General features: G+C 35.5%; 2 protein-coding genes across 5 annotated transcripts; one reads left to right on the top strand and one right to left on the bottom strand.

Annotated features, from left to right (window-relative positions):
* Positions 1–886: 886 nt before the first annotated feature.
* On the top strand, positions 887–2,135 carry LOC107609945 (uncharacterized). The gene has a single exon (XM_088494071.1). It carries the CDS (start codon positions 966–968, stop codon positions 1,311–1,313), a length of 348 nt encoding a protein of 115 aa, XP_088350197.1. The 5' UTR covers positions 887–965; the 3' UTR covers positions 1,314–2,135.
* Positions 2,136–2,711: 576 nt separating this feature from the next.
* Positions 2,712–11,164, bottom strand: LOC107609885 (ATP binding microtubule motor family protein). Of its 4 annotated transcripts, none has more exons than XR_015892336.1 (22): positions 10,544–11,164; positions 10,245–10,444; positions 9,772–9,895; positions 9,578–9,672; positions 9,319–9,454; positions 9,078–9,143; positions 8,833–8,895; positions 8,583–8,633; positions 8,400–8,482; positions 8,166–8,313; positions 7,500–7,542; positions 7,201–7,355; positions 6,996–7,118; positions 6,182–6,264; positions 6,016–6,085; positions 5,586–5,741; positions 5,266–5,493; positions 4,544–5,087; positions 4,370–4,445; positions 3,783–3,931; positions 3,591–3,663; positions 2,712–3,189 (listed from the first exon to the last, which is right to left on the bottom strand). XR_015892336.1 is itself a non-coding variant. In XM_088494070.1 (21 exons), the coding sequence occupies exons 1-21, from the start codon at positions 11,048–11,050 to the stop codon at positions 3,094–3,096; spliced, it is 3,447 nt and encodes a 1,148-aa protein (XP_088350196.1). In that variant the 5' UTR covers positions 11,051–11,071; the 3' UTR covers positions 2,834–3,093. The 4 variants fall into 4 exon arrangements, 2 of the variants coding, with proteins under 2 accessions (XP_088350196.1, XP_088350195.1); XR_015892335.1 differs by having other exon boundaries at positions 7,201–7,358; positions 10,544–11,070; XM_088494070.1 differs by having other exon boundaries at positions 2,834–3,189; positions 4,544–5,493; positions 10,544–11,071.
* Between the last annotated feature and the right edge of the window lie 6,273 nt (positions 11,165–17,437).

The raw sequence follows: 17,437 nt of genomic DNA, 5'->3' as shown, positions 1-17,437 counted from the left end.
AGGTCAAGCTTGGGGGCTATGATCCGTTACTCAACCCTGGCCTACAACCGCTATAACCTCGGAACCTGGTATAGCTGGCAGATATACTCTCCCCAACGACCTCCCCACTCAGGCCAGTATCATCCCAACAAATCCAAATGATAACAAACCTCAGACCCCGTCAAACCTGCAACAAAGATATGAATAACTGATCCATATAACAAACCACTCAAACAACTCACTATAAAGACTAATGAACTACTGATCTGAAGGTACGCTATTCACTCTGAATATCATCTCTATTACTCATACTCTTACTTACTTGAGCGTTGGAGTCCCTTTATAGGTATCCAACGCCGCCTCCCCACAAAAAACAATGTTCCACTCCCCTTACTCCAAAAAAAACCAGTTCAAATATCATAAGAACGAGCTATACCTCAAAATCTATTTTCACTCATGAATATATTAAAATATAAAAATATATTAAAAATAAATTAAATAATAAATATAATAAATATATAATAATTAACTTTAATAACTATTTTTGTTTGAGAATTATATGAGATTGTCAATTGTGACGCCTAGGAGATATAAAGGTGAAGCCCTTAAATAATGTCACGTCCACGGTAACGTTTTTAGTTTGTGGGTATTTTTGACATTTTGGATAACCGTCAAGGTAATTAATAACTTAATCATAAATGAGTAAGAAGAGCACCAAGAGGGTGGAAATTGGTAAAGATGGTTAAAGATAGGGAAAGCAAACTCATAAGCGACACGTAAGAAGAAATGGAACGACAGACACGTGGAGGGAGATGATTGGTGTTTGAAAAAATCGGCGGGTGGACGACAAGGTAGTGGATCCATTTCACTTTCCTTTTTTTGTTATATTCAATTATTCATTGCAATTCCTAAGAGTTAGAGAGTCACAAAAGCAACGGAATGTGTCTAAGCTAAGCAAGCCAGTAGTTAAAGTCATCTATCTTTTGATGGCGGTATGTGATCTAGTTGTGAGCAACCTGACGATCATCTATGTAGCAGTGATCGCGTGCGTTAAGGCATACGGGCTTATTGTGTGTGGTCAAAGCTTCGGCGGTGGCTTTGTGGTGATTGTGTCCACCACCGTAGTCGCTTTGATCCTTGTGGCCACACTCACTTGGGACGTGTCGCGTAAAGCCACGTGTCCTTTCAGCCGCCGTCATGCTCAGAGCCTAATTAACCACCATGACCATGAGATGTGCAAGGGAGGCATATGCTGGCACGGCGTCGCGGTTAGATCCCCAGCTTCTCACATCCGTTTCAGACTCCCCCAGCAGATTCCTTACGCCGCTTTCTAATACTTCAGTTTCCAAAATTCATAATACTAGTAAAGGTACAGAGAGAGACCAACATATATAAATGTATATCGTTGCTGTTACTACAAGATTTCCGCTTGGATTTTGTTATTATTATTATTATTATTTTGGGTTAGGTATTATATATATGCGGCAGCTTTACCCAATGTTTGGTGTTTGTTCATATTAATTTAGAGTATATATACTTATATACTAATAGCTTTGTGTAAAATGTTGATCGGAGATAGATAGATGGAATTTCATGTGAATAAATAAGAATTTCCATTTTGTTTGGTACCAATGCACAGTGAATTTCAGTTTTGATCTTCAATTTAAAGTCTCTTGGCATTATTTGCTGCGTGATACAGTGAAGGATGTTATAATTAAGAGTGATATGAATGTGGTGCCTGTTGGATGGAGGAGGAGGGAGCAGAGTGGGTAGAGTCATTGGTTGGCGGAGGTGAAAGGTGTGATCACTTCTTCTTGGTAATATACATGTGGGTTTTTGGTAATTGCTCTTCACTCTATTGGCCGAGTAAACTTTGTTTTCTCACGACGAACATTGTGTACAACTTGATTTTATTTATTTATTAATATTTTCACTACGGACATGTTAATATTATTATTGCTTGTCGGAGTGATGGGAAAATGAAATCTACACCTGGCTGGCTAGAGGAGTGAAGGGGGACCATGCTGGTTGAATATATCTAGCGCTTTTCGTATAATATCTCGTTCCTTAAGTAGCCAGCGAGTACACTATAGTCAGTGTATTATATTAGATATTGTGTATAACATTATAAGTGGGTTATTATGTTGTTTTTTATTTTAGTGATGCATCTTATTTTAACTTATTATTCTATTCTGTTCAATAACTTTTATCCAAAAAAATGAAAAATATTTAACAAGTGATGTACGAATTAATAGTTGCGAACAAGTCAAATAAACAATATTAACAATGCTTTTAAGTTTTAACGCTACTGTGTTGAGAATCAGACTGGCAACTAAACCAAAATGCCATATTGACCCACAAAATGTGAAGACACACGGCAACGATGCGGGAAGTAACAACAAAAAAGGCTCCACATAATTAGATAGATGGGATCATATGTAAGCAAAGAAAATTCCTATCAGGAATTTCGTCGGTGACTTCTTTCTGTTTCTATTTCTTCAATCTAACTATATATAATTACATAGTACCCATGCACCGAAGTACCATTCTGATGGTGAGAAACATGATACTGTGCCAATAATTTTCTGACATATTAATAGTTTTCAATAGTGATAATATCAGAAATCAGAAGCTACTTTCATGGAGGTCAAGAATGCTTTTAGCCAAATGGATGCGAGTTCCAACTAATATTTGTAATTGAAACCATACATTGGGTCAGTATTGCACATGTCTACGAAAACATGAATAGATGTACTCTTTTATACACCTAACGTTCAAGGTTCAATGTTAGACTGTGAGTGCTGAAATGACAATCATAATATTCAAATACCAGGGAAAAACATCAGAACATTCATTTTTTCTTTTCTTTTGTCACTCCATTCTTCTTTTTTTTTTTTTTTTTTTTTTTGACACACACTTTAGTCCCTCTCTCGGGGCAGCTTTTTACAGTATTAGTCAAAGGCTTAATTGTGGGAAAGAGCCCAAAACGCCTATTGTAGAAGCAGGGCACAGATATTTATAACCTTCCCCCAAAAAATACATCCTACCGTTTAATGCGTATTAAAAGTGATGAAGGTTGCAGAATTTAGTTCCTTTAGCTCTTTAGTGGTCACGCTACAGATGAGGGTTGTTTTTAGCTTTAAGCAAGCGCAGAAGAGTGATGCTACCATTTGATATTTTCTGATCAATTGCAGCTAACTTTCTTGTCCCCTGCAAACCATACAAATATCGAACCTTACATATATTTTTAGGGTCATTCCAATATAACTATGATGATGACTACGTTAACTATAGTATTTTAAAAAGTATTGTTAAAATTAAAATAATGCTTTTCTATTGTTAAACAATGCTTTTTAAAAAGTGTTTGCTTAAAAAAAAGTATTACCAAAATGAAAAAAAAAAAAATATGACTTTAAGTTAACAACACTTGCATAATTACCATAACCACCATAGCATAGTTATACTAGACTCTCTAGTATTCTTAATACAAACTTATCGTATGAACAGAAGTTCAAAACATTGAAAGAGACAAAAAAAACAAAGAAAACAAAAAGCGAATATATAAGTTGGAATTGCAGAGAACCACAGACTACAAGTCTACATATAATCACCTTAAATTTCTCGCTCTCGTCAATATCAAAGGTAAAGTCCCTTGATAACATGGATGACTTAGGCATAAGTGTTCTGATAAAGAGACATAAAATAATAAGATATAATCCGTTAAAATGAAATCCGCAAGCGTGGAACAAAAACAAAACATGGCATGGTTAAACATTGACTCATTAATACAAAAACAAAATTACCTTTTCGGTCTCAGAGGTTTGCAGGAGTTATTGATTCCTATCTCACCACGTGGATCTCCCACAAGGTCACGTGTACTAGATGAAATACCTTCGGGAGAAGATGAATCCAAAACCACGTCTTTGATTAACGATGAAGATGCCAACGATCCCTGAAAATGGATTAAAAGAGGGATGGTTAGTTCATATAACAGCTACTATTCAAAACATACAAGCTTGATTTCCTTTTCCTACATACTAAAGGTTAAGTACATATCATACTAAACTATATGCTTAAACTTCTAATATAGGCGATTTTGAACTTAGATGACCAAGTATAGCAAGCAAGAATTGGATTTGACGGCTCTATTTAGCTAAAATGGAATTGAATTATAGTCTCCTAAAGACAAAATAAGTTTGGCCTCTTTTTCATGCATAAGTTTGACCTTAAGTTTGCATACAGTTGACTTAAATACATAAGTAGAATATAATGACAATGCTTAGTTATTGTCGTTGTCGGTTATTTTACTAACGTAATCATCATCATTAGATTTTCAATTACCACAAATAAACTTGAGGAAATCAATAAATAGAGCACAAATAGTACTCACACATGATTTCTTGATTGCGTCCTCCACCTCCAAACCAATATGATGCCCGGGTTTTGACGAGGAGGCCTGGACTTCCCTATAGAATTAGACAGGAATAAGGAACAAGCGTATTACTTCAAACACAAGAAAGGAAAGCTGGTACCACTAAGGAAGATCATTAGTCACAAGACTAACCGATCTGATTTCTCAGAATCTGCTTGTATACAAGGAGCGCCAGACATAGGCTTTCCATCTGACTCCTCAATTTTATCTGATTTTTCTGAATTTGATTGTGTACATGAAGCACCATGCGTAGACTTTCCATCTGATTCGTCAGAATCTGGTAGTGTACAAGAAGAACCATGCATAGACTTTGCATCTGAATCATTAGTTTTATCTGATTTTTCAGAATCTGATTGTGCACATGAAGCACCATGCGTAGACTTTCCATCTGATTTGTCAGAATCTGGTAGTGTACAAGAAGCACCATGCGTAGATTTTCCATCTGATTTGTCAGAATCTGGTAGTGTACAAGAAGCACCATGCATAGACTTTGCATCTGAATCATTAGTTTTATCTGATTTTTCAGAATCTGATTGTGCACATGAAGCACCATGCGTAGACTTTCCATCTGATTTGTCAGAATCTGGTAGTGTACAAGAAGCACCATGCGTAGATTTTCCATCTGATTTGTCAGAATCTGGTAGTGTACAAGAAGCACCATGCATAGACTTTGCATCTGAATCATTAGTTTTATCTGATTTTTCAGAATCTGATTGTGTACATGAAGCACCATGCGTAGACTTTCCATCTGATTTGTCAGAATCTGGTAGTGGACAAGAAGCACCATGCGTAGATTTTCCATATGATTCATCAGAATCTGGTAGTGTACAAGAAGCACGATGCATAGACTTTACATCTGAATCATTAGTTTTATCTGATTTTTCAGAATCTGACTGTGTGCATGAAGCACCATCCATAGACTTTCTATCGAACTCTTCAGAGTCTGGTTGTGCCCAAGAAAAACCATGTACAGGCTTTCCATCTATTTCATCACTAGTGTTTGATTTTTTAGAATCTGACCGTGTACAAGCACCAAGCATAGGCTTCCCATTTGACTCAACAATTTTAAGCTCAGATGATTCCTGAGGAACGGACGCCAAATGGTGAAACATAAAGATAAAAAAAAATAAGGTAAATATGGCATGCACATATTAACAAATGGAAAACAACTCACATTCAATATCTTGCTCGCAGCCTCGTCAACTGTCACAGCATCATAGCAGCACAGTTCTGAGTTCTCAGAATCTGAATGTGTAAAGGATGTACTAAGCTCGGGGACATCTCCTTGATCAACTCTAGACACATTTGATGGTGGTGCACAAGATGTATCCTGAAAAGATGAGCAGAAAACATATATGATGCAATCTGAAGCTTGCCTATATTTAAAATCTACACACAGAACCAGTATCTCGGTTCACCCATTAGATGAGTTAACTCTTAATGTAGCCTATATTTGCCAGTTAATACTACAGCCAGTTTTTTGGTCATTGAAAATTCACAGTGCATTATCTTCTAAATATAAATGAGTTCAAATCACTATGTAAAAATCAATTAACAATAAGTAACAAATAGCACGTGCACATTAACAAGGAGACTCAACTCACACTTGATATATTGTCCACAGCCTCCATCTCAAATGAATTCTGGTTCTTTGACAAGGAGTTCAAAACTTCCCTAAATTATTATTCCAAACAGGAATTATAGAACAAGCATATCAGTTTAAAGCCAAGAAAAATATGCAGAAGATCATTCATTATTCACATGACTAACCGGTTTGATTTTTCAAAATCCAACTGGGAACAAGTAGGTGTAGGTTCTTCATCTGATTCTACAAGTTTAGGCTTCGGTGATTCCTGTATAGTTAATAAAATACTTAATAACATTGCAATTTGAAGCTCACATCCTATGTTTGGTTGGCGTAAATTTAACCCAAATGAATTGTGCAAATTTACACTTGAAATACATAGCACACAGCTATTACAAAACACATTATGATGGATGCCTCTGGTAGTATACCTGGTCAACTTAATCTATTGGAGTTTCAATTCACCAGCGAAAAGATTTTTAAATATATTAAAGCCTAAATATACCAACTAGTAAAGTCAACATGGCCTTTAATTTTAAATGACCACAAACCAATATCACAAAATTCAACCAAGAGAAATAATAAATAGCAAGGAGATCCAAACCTCCCTACATATTACAAAGTATACAAATTTGGATCAAGCACATAAGTTCAAAGCAAAGAAGGAAGAAAAAGGACGAGCTGGAACCACAAGCCAAAGATCATTAGACATGGACATTAGTCACAACTAACCGATCTGAGTTTACAGGAAATATCAACAATAACCTCTTCATCTGACCAGTCAAAACTATCCTGAGATGATTCCTATTCATAACGATGTTTATTGGAAACTAAAAAGGCAACATAAAATTCAATGTTTTATCAGTTGAGACATTCAATAGTATGCATCTAGCAGGTGTTACTGTTTATATTGAAGCCTAAAATTAATTGCTGGTGTAATGAATCCTAATATACCAAATACATCCAACTTCACTTGAAAAATTCAATATCACTTTTTACCTTCCCTTTTCTGCAACAAGTGCAGTGAGCCTTAAACTCGTTAAATTCTGTTTCCAGCACTAAAAGTTTTTCCTTCTCATATCCAATGCATTCTTTAAGACTTTGTATTTCCTTCTCTGCAACCTGATTATAAAAATGTAATTTAGAACGGAATATCTATAGACATTAATGTCAAGGCACCCTTAAATTTTCTTCTCCCTATTACCTTCAATTTAGAATTATATTCTTTCAGCACACTCCATAAAACTTTAGCAAAATTCCTCATTATAATATGGCTTCTTTCCCTCTGGGACTGGCTATCACACTTTAAGTCGAAAGAAACAGGATGGCTTGCATCTAATTTGCACAATGTTGAACTGTCTGCTACAAATTCAATACTTTAGAATTCAGATCCAATGTAAAAAGAATGGATTGATGGATCCCTATGTGTAGTATCAAGCAGGACAGGAAGAGGAAGTAAAAAAAAGAAACAAACAGAGAAGAAAAATCAAGTATAATGTCTACCTTTTTTAGAAGTGTTTGATTCATCAATGGTTGTTCCATCATTCTGAAAATAACAAAAAGAAATATTATAATGGATCATTCACTCATTTAGTATGCTGCATGAAAATAGCTTTATTCAGTTCCTTGAATCCAATCCATAATTAAGTGGCTTATGTAAATTGCACAGGGAAAAAAATCATTTCATAGAAATAGGTATGAAGAGGACACACATTAGACTGACACAAATATAAAAAACATAAGGTTACAACCATAGAACATCAACAGTCCTGAACATCACAAGTCGCAAACATGACATTGTGGTAGTTTGTAAATTATCTAGATTCGTCATTGTCATAATAATGACTCCATTCTAAAATCCAATCCCAATTTTTCATCTTCTGGTTTTCAAATTCCACTTTCCGAATTCCAAATGAAAACTTCCTTAATATTTTATATGCAGCTCTTTGCCATTGGATACTGTGATAATGTAAGTAAAAAATATTTATCTAAAACTGCAAGTTTAGAAAGCCTCAGCTGTCCAAAATAGCAAATAGCTCATGTGAAGAGAATTCAAAATCCATGACGTAAGAATGTGAACAAAAGATTTAGCTGTAATTATAAGCTAATAAAAAACAATCTCTAATTATTTTAAGAAACCTATATTAGAACTTGGACGTAAAGGAGAACCTGTACAGCATCTTCACTAGTGTCAAGTTTCATTTTTTTTCGGTGTTCTACTCTTATTATCGGTGATGGTTTTGCCCAATCCATAGTAGATGATGCTTGGTGATGCCTCTTTTTGGGAGCCATATTTGGTTGTTCAGCTTCATTGTACCTTAAAACATTGAAAGATAGCCTTAGAAGCCAATATTCGGTGCTGAAAGTGAAATTAGACAAAATACAGGATGACAATGAATTTACTTGATTTGCATATATGGAGAAGCTTGTCTCAACAGGTGCGAAGTATCCAGATAATCTTCAACTCCTGACTTTGCTGTTAAAAGCTATTAACACCACATATATAAATTAGACAATTATAAAATTCATCATACATTACAGCAAGTATGTCATAACTCAATGGCTAGTTTTAGAAGATATGCTTACCAAAGTCATCCGCTTCTTCCCAACCAAATAATCTCGCATGTACCTAGTCAACTGTAGTAGTATTAAAAAAAAAGTCAGTTTTGTAACCTTTTCTTTCCTATTTTCAAAGTTAGTCTAGAAGAGATCTGTAAACTAAGTTAACAAGTGAGCATGGTTGCCCATGCTAGTTAATGACTTGAGCCTTAAAAAATGGTAAAATGAGGAAAATATAATCCATCAAAAACCAATAAAAATCATAACAAAACATTACCATTGAATTCTGGAAGTGCTTTTGCAATGGCTTCTTGGGATTTTTTTGGTGCTCCAACAAAGACTGAAAGGATAGATAATCAACAAAATATACACAGAACAAATAGAGAAGTAGAGTGGAAGAGGTGAAGAGGTTCAACATTTGCCAAATGAGGATAGTAGTGTACAAAAAGCACGTAAGTCCTGTCTGCTTAAAGTGCAACAACCAACAGCGTCAATTTATAATTAGAAGTATAGGCTACGTACTCTCAAGCATAAGCCAAACACCATTAGCGTGTTGTTGATGAAATTGCTTTCAAGCAACCTTGTCCCCTACAATATCACAAAAACATAACTCGGCATAAAGACAAAAGCAAAATTTCTACAATAGGCACTCCCTATCAGACTAATATGTTATGCTACTGTCTAAAACTACAAGGCTTATTAATCAACACCAACTCCAAATTAACCCTCTTTGCCTACAATAGTTTGGTAAAAAGGAATGAACCTGATTCCCAGTTCTCTTTTCTCTTTCTGCTCCAGCAAGGTCAATGATAGACAAAACAACACTATCTGACTTGGGATTCAACACTCCCTCACACATTACGGGAACATCACGAATGTTAATGATGCATTGTGACCGGCTGTAAGAACCCAAAATTCAAACGAAATTAATAATCAACATGGTTGGTTCGCTAATAAGCTACTATTTTCCCCTTTTCTAGGGTAAGGAAAAAACATTCCCAAATTCTTCGTTTTTATTTTACCTTGACTGACTGTTTGTTTTTGTCATTGCAGTTGCACGTTTTGCAACTGCTTGTGCTATTAAAGATTCTGCCTGTTCAGTATTGGAGATGAGAACCTGCTAGGACAAACACAAGAATATGAAAAATGATGAATTCCATATTATACACATGAAGAAACAAAATAATGTAAAATTAACAAATATGTAGAAATTAACCTCTTGCAGTCCTTTTATGGCCGACTGTCGCATGCTCAGTTCACCACCATCTGGTAATAAATCATAAAGCTTCTCTGATTTGCCGCGTTCCGTACATATCTCAAATATTGAGATATAAAAGGATCTGCCAGTTGAACAATATAAATGTTAAAAAACAGTTCTAGCCGCATTTCACAGCCTATGACTGTTCCAACATGTTTGTGTTACAAGAATAACTGAAATTTGAACAAACACTGAAATCAATTTAGTCTTAAAGTTATATGTTCTCTGTTTGGTAATCTGGAAGTGCCATCTATGGTGGGACATCGGCATATTTTGCTCATTCAAACAAACACTTTCCAACTGAACAAATTAAGTTTGGCTATGATAACATAATCAATTTCACAGTACCACCGAAAAAATGGAAACGTGTGTAGCTAATTTGTGCAACTACAATTCATACAAATGATATGAAATGCAGTAAAACATTATACCTAGGTGAGTTTTTGGCCTCTGACAGAGTCTCCTTGAAAATATGGCGGAGGACCAGGGGCACCATTCCAGGATCCCTTGGGCTCCCAAACACAGTGTGTGTCTTGCCGGATCCACTAGGCCCCAGCGCAGCCACCATTCCACTTTCACCCTCAAGAAACGCATCCACCATAGGTTTCACCATTCTCTCATACACTTCAAACTGAAATTAAAATTCCAAGTAATTAAAAAAAAAAAAAAAAAGCACATAACTCTACAAGCTTAAGAGAACAAAACAAAGAGAATGAGTACGGTTCCTTACCTGAGAAGAATCAGAAGAGAAAACATGAGAGAAACCTCTGTACGTCTCCGATTTGATTCGCTTCGAATCCTGCAAATCCAAAGGGGGAGATAACGTCACTGACTGTGAATCGTTCACCAATATGCACGAAGTATCGGAGCTCTTCTTCTTCTTCGAGGTTTTGGATGCTGCTGCTGCAGCGGCGCTGCTCTTCTTCATTGGATTCTGAGGCCACACGCTCTTTCCTCTCTCGTGCGGAGCTCGACTTGGAGACTCTGTAGGGAGGGGTCGGATTCTGAGGAAAACTCTGAGGTTATCGTTTTCTTGCTTGTTTTCTATGGATGCCGCCGAGGGAACCTCCGGCATGTTCTGCGCAGCGAACAAAACGTCGTCGTTGGGAAATGGTGGAATTTCGCACAAGTTGAAGTTCTGTGGAGCGTATTTCGGTGTGTCGCGAGCTTTCCGATGGGGGTTCCGGCGAATCGTCACGGTGTAAGGGCACGGCGTTGAACTGTTCAAGTCCTCCATCGTCAATACTGAATAGCCGTTTTTTTCAAAATGAAAAGTTAAAATGAGGGAAGATTTAAATACTTACAAATTAATAAACTTTTCATTTTGAAGAAAACGGCTCGGCGTATATACCATAGTTGTTAAAATTGAATTGGTGATCGAACCGATTAAGTTATTGGTTTATTGATTTATTAGTTTAACCGATAAATTATGGGTTGAATCGATAAAATTGGTCTCACGTAAATATAAAATATAAAATAGTTAAAAACTTAAAATTAAAATTTGAAATATATATATCTTCACTAACATTTTATGAAGAATCAAGTCTCAACTTCTAAAAATAACTAATATAAAAAAATCATAAAATTTATTAGTAATACTACAATAGTATCTTAATTTGACATAATAAAAAAATAATTAATTCACAAAATCTATAATCTAACTATAATATTAGTAGATTTTAACACTAATATCAAAACAAATAACCTTAATCACAATACTAGCATTGAAATAGATCTAAGTAAATTAATAATTTTTTAGTAAAATTTATATTTATATTAATAATAGTATATAATTAATTTGAAAAATAGAAAAAACAAAAATTAAATTAAATTAGATATTTATGTTACTATATAATTAATATTTGTCACAAATAGTAATAAAAAGAGCAATGGCCGAGTGGCAAGTGGAAGCTGCTTTTGCTCAGAGGTTCTTGGTGGAGACATTTTAAAAAAATTTTCAAGCAGACCGGTTTGCACTGGTTCTCGTTGATTTTGACCGGTTTGATCCGGTTCTTACTGGTTCACACTGGTTTTCTTCTTTAAACGGTCAAAGGAGTAAATCGAATCGGATTAGGATTTGGTTCATCAGTTTTTCGGTCGAACCAGCCGGTCTGGTTCTGTTTTTATAAGTATGGTATATACGCTTAAGTTGAGCTATAGCTTTGGGCGCTAATCTATTTAATATATAAGGTAGCGTTTAGAAGAGAGACAGACACTGAGAGACTGAAATTGAAAGATAAAAACTGAGACTAAAATAAGTTTTAGTATTGCATTTAGTATAAAGTGGGAGACAGACACTAAAATAAGAATGAAGTTCTAATTTAATTTGTACAAAGGGTAAAGTTGGAATTAATTAATTGAAATGATGATATTTTAGGTATAAAATATTATTAAAGTTTCAATCTTTGTTCTCAAAACTTCCAGTCTCCTGTGTTCCCACTTTTTTGAAAGTATTGAAATACTGAAGTTTTAGTACTAGTCTTTGAGCCAACAAAAAAAATATTGAGTCCCAGTTTCACAGTTTCCATCTCACTACCTCAAAACAAACGCTAACTAAAAGAAGGCAAAACAATTACTCCCGTTCTGAAACCCCAACACATGTCTTTGATTCTGCCTCCATAAGCTCGACACGTGGAAACAAAGTTATTTCAATTTTGTGTTTTGCTCCTCAGCAAAAACTTCTTACCTGGTGGAATCTACGGGCGAGACGTTTGTCTAGTGGATTGAAGGGAGTGAATCTCGAAGCAATTCCAAAACCACCATCTAGCGAAAGAAAAGGAAAATGCTAGTTTTGGATTGGATGATTAGGATAAACAATGGATTGAGAAATCATTGTGTCTGATGGAGAAGAAGAAAAGAAACAGCAATCTTTTTCCTAAATTCTAAGGTAGCCTTTTATCCATTGTGTTTAGTGCATGTTAGAACATCATCAATCCCAAACGATGGGATCAACGACTGATACTTTGCTCTGATTGGTTGAGTGGACTTAATCTCGGATTTCCAACATGTTTTGCTCGATTGAAAAATTTAGTCTGTTGGTTTAAACGATGGCCTAATTTTGGCACGACTTCGTGAAATATAAAATCCGGTGAAGAACTTTTCTTATGACATGGTCTTTATATATTGGAAGCCAGTAGTTTTATTTTACCATAACTATTTTGTCTGTTGAATCTTTCATCCCACTATCCACAGAGCTTTGAATACTTCTTGTCCTCTAGTGTGGAATTTATAACCCACAAACTAACCGACAAGTACACCGGGTCATACCAAGTAGTACCTCAAGTGAATGAGGGTTAATCCTACGAAGATTGATGGACTAAGCAACAATGATTGAGTGATTTACTTAGTTAGACAAGCAGAAAAGAGTGTTTGGGTTTCGATTACATTAAACAGTAAATTCAGAAAATTAATAAAGCAAGCAGTAAATTGGTGTGAAGAATATATGAGTAAAACAATTAAAGTTTCAGAGATGTTGATTTTTCAGATTAACTTTTCTTACCAACTACTTTAATCATGCAAGATTCAATTTATGGCAAACTATATGTGACTAAACCTTAATTCCTTAGACCTTTTTAGTCTCCTCTAACCTTCATCAACTGCCAATTCCTTGGTCACTTGATTCCAATTAGAGGTTAAGTTCAAAACTAGTTTATGTGCCACAGAAACCGTAATTATCAAAATATAAGAGGATTATATATCACGTATCCCGTTAAGTCCAGATAATTAGTGATTTAGGAGAATCTATTTTCAAGCTGTTGTTCAGGTAAATTGCTTTTTCAAGGTTTACAAGAACTCAATTAGAATAAGGGTCATACTTCCGTTCCACCCAAATTCATAAGATGAAGAACGAAAACAAATACTTGAAATTGAAATCAATACATGAATTAAAATGGAAAAGTAATAGTATCAACCATACAATAAACAGAGCTCCTAACCTTAACAGTGGAGGTTTAGTTGCTCATGGTTCAGAGAGAAAATAAGGATTCAAAAAATTGTAAAGTGCAGAATGGTAAGAGAGAAGAGAGCTTGAAGGGCTAAATCTTTTTCCTTTTATATCTAATCCTAATAAATGTAAAATATATTTTCTAAAACTAAATAATATCTTTTCCTATTTGTAATTAAAAGAAAAGTTTTAATCAAAAATAAAAACCTAATCTTCATACACTCCAAATAGGTGTGGGGACCATTGCAAACACCAGGATTGGCGCCTAACTTGGAATTCCAAGTTAGGCGTGGCTGCACCCATACATAGTGGAAGGTAATTGCTTCATCTGGCGCCTAATTTGGGAAATCCCAAGTTAGGCGCCACAAAGGCCGTACATATTGGAAAAGAAGTGTATACTATTATATATCGTTGGAAAGCTCTAGAAGTTATCTTTCCAATGCCACTAGAACCGTGTCAATTGAACCTCTGTAGCTCAAGTTATGTCTGTTAGAGTGCAAGAAGGTCAAGGTTGACAGCATCATCCACTTTCTTCCTCTTCTTCAATAAAATTCCGTCAAATCCATCCGAATGCTACCTGAAATAAACAGAATTACACACAACTCAAAGTAGCATTCATAGTGGCTAAAAAGTATTTAAATCTTAATTAAACTTAACAATTCAACTACAAATTCACTATGAAAAGATAGGAAAGATGCTCACGCATCACAACACCAAACTTGAATTGTTGCTTGTCCTTAAGCAACCAAAACTAATATAAAGTTAGGATGTGAATTTGCATGAGAAGTGAGTGCTCAATTAAGCTCTTGTCTCTTCTCAAAGTGGGGTTTATACACTGTAGTTCTAAATAGTTTTGGCATCTCACTATCTTTTGAATCTGAGGAATGTCACTGTCATTTGGAATTAGAATCCGGATAATATTATGAATTCTCTGGCCTTTTTACCTTGGGTTAATCCTTGAACACAGCAAATTTTCTTTCATTCTCTTTTCTTTGGTGCTTTGCACCTTAAGCCTAGCCGTGACTTTAAACGCTTTGTCTCAAGCTTTACTTGACATAAAAACACCATAAGCACTTAACTGGGGAACTCTCTTTTAGATCTGATTTTTCTTTCAGTTACTTCCAGACAGTGGTGCTCAAAGCCTTTGGCATACTTTGTTAAATGCACTTCGTCTCGACTCTTAGTGCTCTGTCTCAAGGATTGCTTGACACATTTACACCACAAGCATATGACTAGGAAAACAACTCTTTGAGCTTTTAATCATAATTGACCTTCCTAGCCATTGATGCTCAAAGCCTTGGACCTTATTTTTCTCTATTTTCATTTTGTTGTTTCTTTTGCTTCAAGGATTAAGCTTTTGTTTAATTTAGAGAATTCATAATAGTTCTCTAAATTCATGTTCCTCATGCATCAATATCCTTTGATTTAAATTCAAATATGCACTGTTCATATCATGCATTCAAAATCACAGATGACACCACCACATTTAAATAAATAAGACTACTCTTAATATAAGCTCAATTTCTCATGCAATACATCACTTCTTTTTTTTTCTTTTTATATTCAAGCTCAGTGAGCTGTACATGAGACATCTCTTTAATTGAAAGATAAATAATTGAAATTTTAAAATAACAAAATTAGACTAGAAACTAGGACTCAGAATCACTAAAGATCATGCAGACATGCAAGTAAAATAGTAGAAAATAGGAATATAACATAATAAGAATGGAAGGAAATAGAATGAAAGGAACTCAACCACCTCAGTTATTCTGGCGGCCATCTCATTCCTCAAGTTGTCCTCCTCCATGAAGATGATCTAGCTCCCTTTGGTATCACTAATAATAAGATAAACGTAGAGCATGTGCTACAACACTAAACTTAAAAGTTTCCTTGTTCTCAAGCAAAGAAAAATTGAGAAAGGGGGACATAAAAAAAAGGGCAATTCACTTAAATAAATTGTTTCACCTTCAAAATTACGTAAATACATTGTTTCTAAAACGAATACACAAATACATTGTTCCATGTATCTATATAAACCGCTACTGCCAGTAGCGGTTTACAAGTGAACAGAAACTGCTAGTACCTGCCATGGATTAGGAGGAAACTTGGCTGCACAGAAACTGCTAGTACCTGCCGCGGTTTCTGTTTAAACTGGCTTGGGCATAAACCGCTACTGCCAGTAGCGGTTTATGTGTGTTGGTTTTTGTGCGTAAACTGCTGGAGCCTATAGCGGTTTACATGGAAGGTGGCTGCCTATATAAACCATGGAGGCAGCCGCATATTACTCATTTGGAAGGTTTGTTAGGCTTGTTAGAGAGAGGAAATTCTAGAGAGAGGTCAGAGCAAGTTGAGAGCGGGTCCGAGGTATCTGAGTGGCGAAAACCGGCGGGATATCATGGCAGACAAAAGGAGCTTGTACCGACGGAACGGTGTTGCGCATATTGCCGGTTCCATTGGTGAGGAGGTTAGTTAATATTTTCTATTTTTTTTAGCCTTACCATTTGTTAATTAGAGAAATGGTATGTAAGGTAGATGAACTAGAATTTATAGATTAATCCATCTAGTTTGGAATTAGGATTCGCATATTAGGATGTTAGTTTAATCGGTTTTGGTTGGTGTTTTAAATTTTTTTTGTTAATTTATAAATATGATTAGTTAACTGAATTTAGTTCCCTTCAATGAATGTTATTCTACATGTTGTTGGTTTATGTTATGGAAATATTAATGGTTAGGCTCATATGAATATGTTTTATTTATGATTTGTTGCTTTTTTAGATTTTTTACAATTACTTTGTTGAACATATTTTTGTGTTAAGTAGCCAGAGTTGGACAGTTGACGTGTGTTATTTATTTTAGTTCGGTTAGTGTATTTGTATGATATGAAGTTTTTTATTTTAAAGTTTTATAATATTTTTATAATTGTGGCTGTTATTTATTCAATTTAGTGTTCTATTATTTTTACTATTGTAATAAGTTTCTATAATTTGAAGCTTACATGTTTTTTGACAACTGAGTTATAGGTTCATAGATTAATTTGTTTACCGGTTCCTTATTTGTTAATGGTTTAAGATATTTGTTATTGTTAGATAGGGGAATGTTTTTATGGATAGGAGAATTTATTTGTCTGCTATATTTCTTTCATGTTATGTGCAGCCCACTAGGTGTATATACAGTGTGAGACGGCAACAGAATATGCCCATGCATAAAAGGATCATCCCTTATTTAGAGAGGGCTGGAATGTACCATTTGGCCAGGCTAAACAGTCAATGGTTCTGGTTGGATGAGCCATTGGTTAGTGCGTTCATTGAGAGGTGGCGTCCTGAGACGCACACTTTTCACATGCCTTTCGGAGAGTGCACAGTGACATTGCAAGACATGGCATTTCAGCTAGGGTTGCTTGTCGATGGGGAGCCCGTGAGTGGTTGCCTTGGTGAGTTTGAAAAATACATGGAGGGTGGCCAACCAGCGTGGAAGTGGTTTCAGGACCTATTCGGTGAGCTGCCACCACCGAATAAGGTCAAGCAGATGACGGTCCACTTTACATGGTTCCACGAGAGGTTTAGGGTGCTACCACCAGATGTGATCGAGGAGACTATCCGCATCTACGCACGTGCCTACATCATGATGTTGTTATCCACTCAGTTATTTGGGGACAAGAGTACAAACTGGGTACATATACGG

The sequence above is a fragment of the Arachis ipaensis genome, chromosome B7 (genome assembly GCF_059453495.1).
Source record: "Arachis ipaensis isolate K30076 ecotype BB chromosome B7, ASM5945349v1, whole genome shotgun sequence".
In the NCBI taxonomy this organism is placed as follows: domain Eukaryota; kingdom Viridiplantae; phylum Streptophyta; class Magnoliopsida; order Fabales; family Fabaceae; genus Arachis; species Arachis ipaensis.
Note: the sequence above shows the minus strand (reverse complement) of the source record. Positions and strands in the feature narration are given on the sequence as shown.

Bases quoted from the DNA above. Each gene is read 5' to 3' on its own strand.
- LOC107609885 (XM_088494069.1), bottom strand. From the start codon at position 11,050: ATGGAGGACTTGAACAGTTCAACGCCGTGCCCTTACACCGTGACGATT. The intron at 10,445-10,543 runs GTAAGGAACCGT...TTTTAATTTCAG, and splicing joins TCTCTTCTGATTCTTCTCAG to TTTGAAGTGTATGAGAGAAT. The intron at 3,932-4,369 runs GTGAGTACTATT...ATCCATTTTCAG, and splicing joins ACGCAATCAAGAAATCATGT to GGATCGTTGGCATCTTCATC.
- LOC107609945 (XM_088494071.1), top strand. From the start codon at position 966: ATGGCGGTATGTGATCTAGTTGTGAGCAACCTGACGATCATCTATGTA.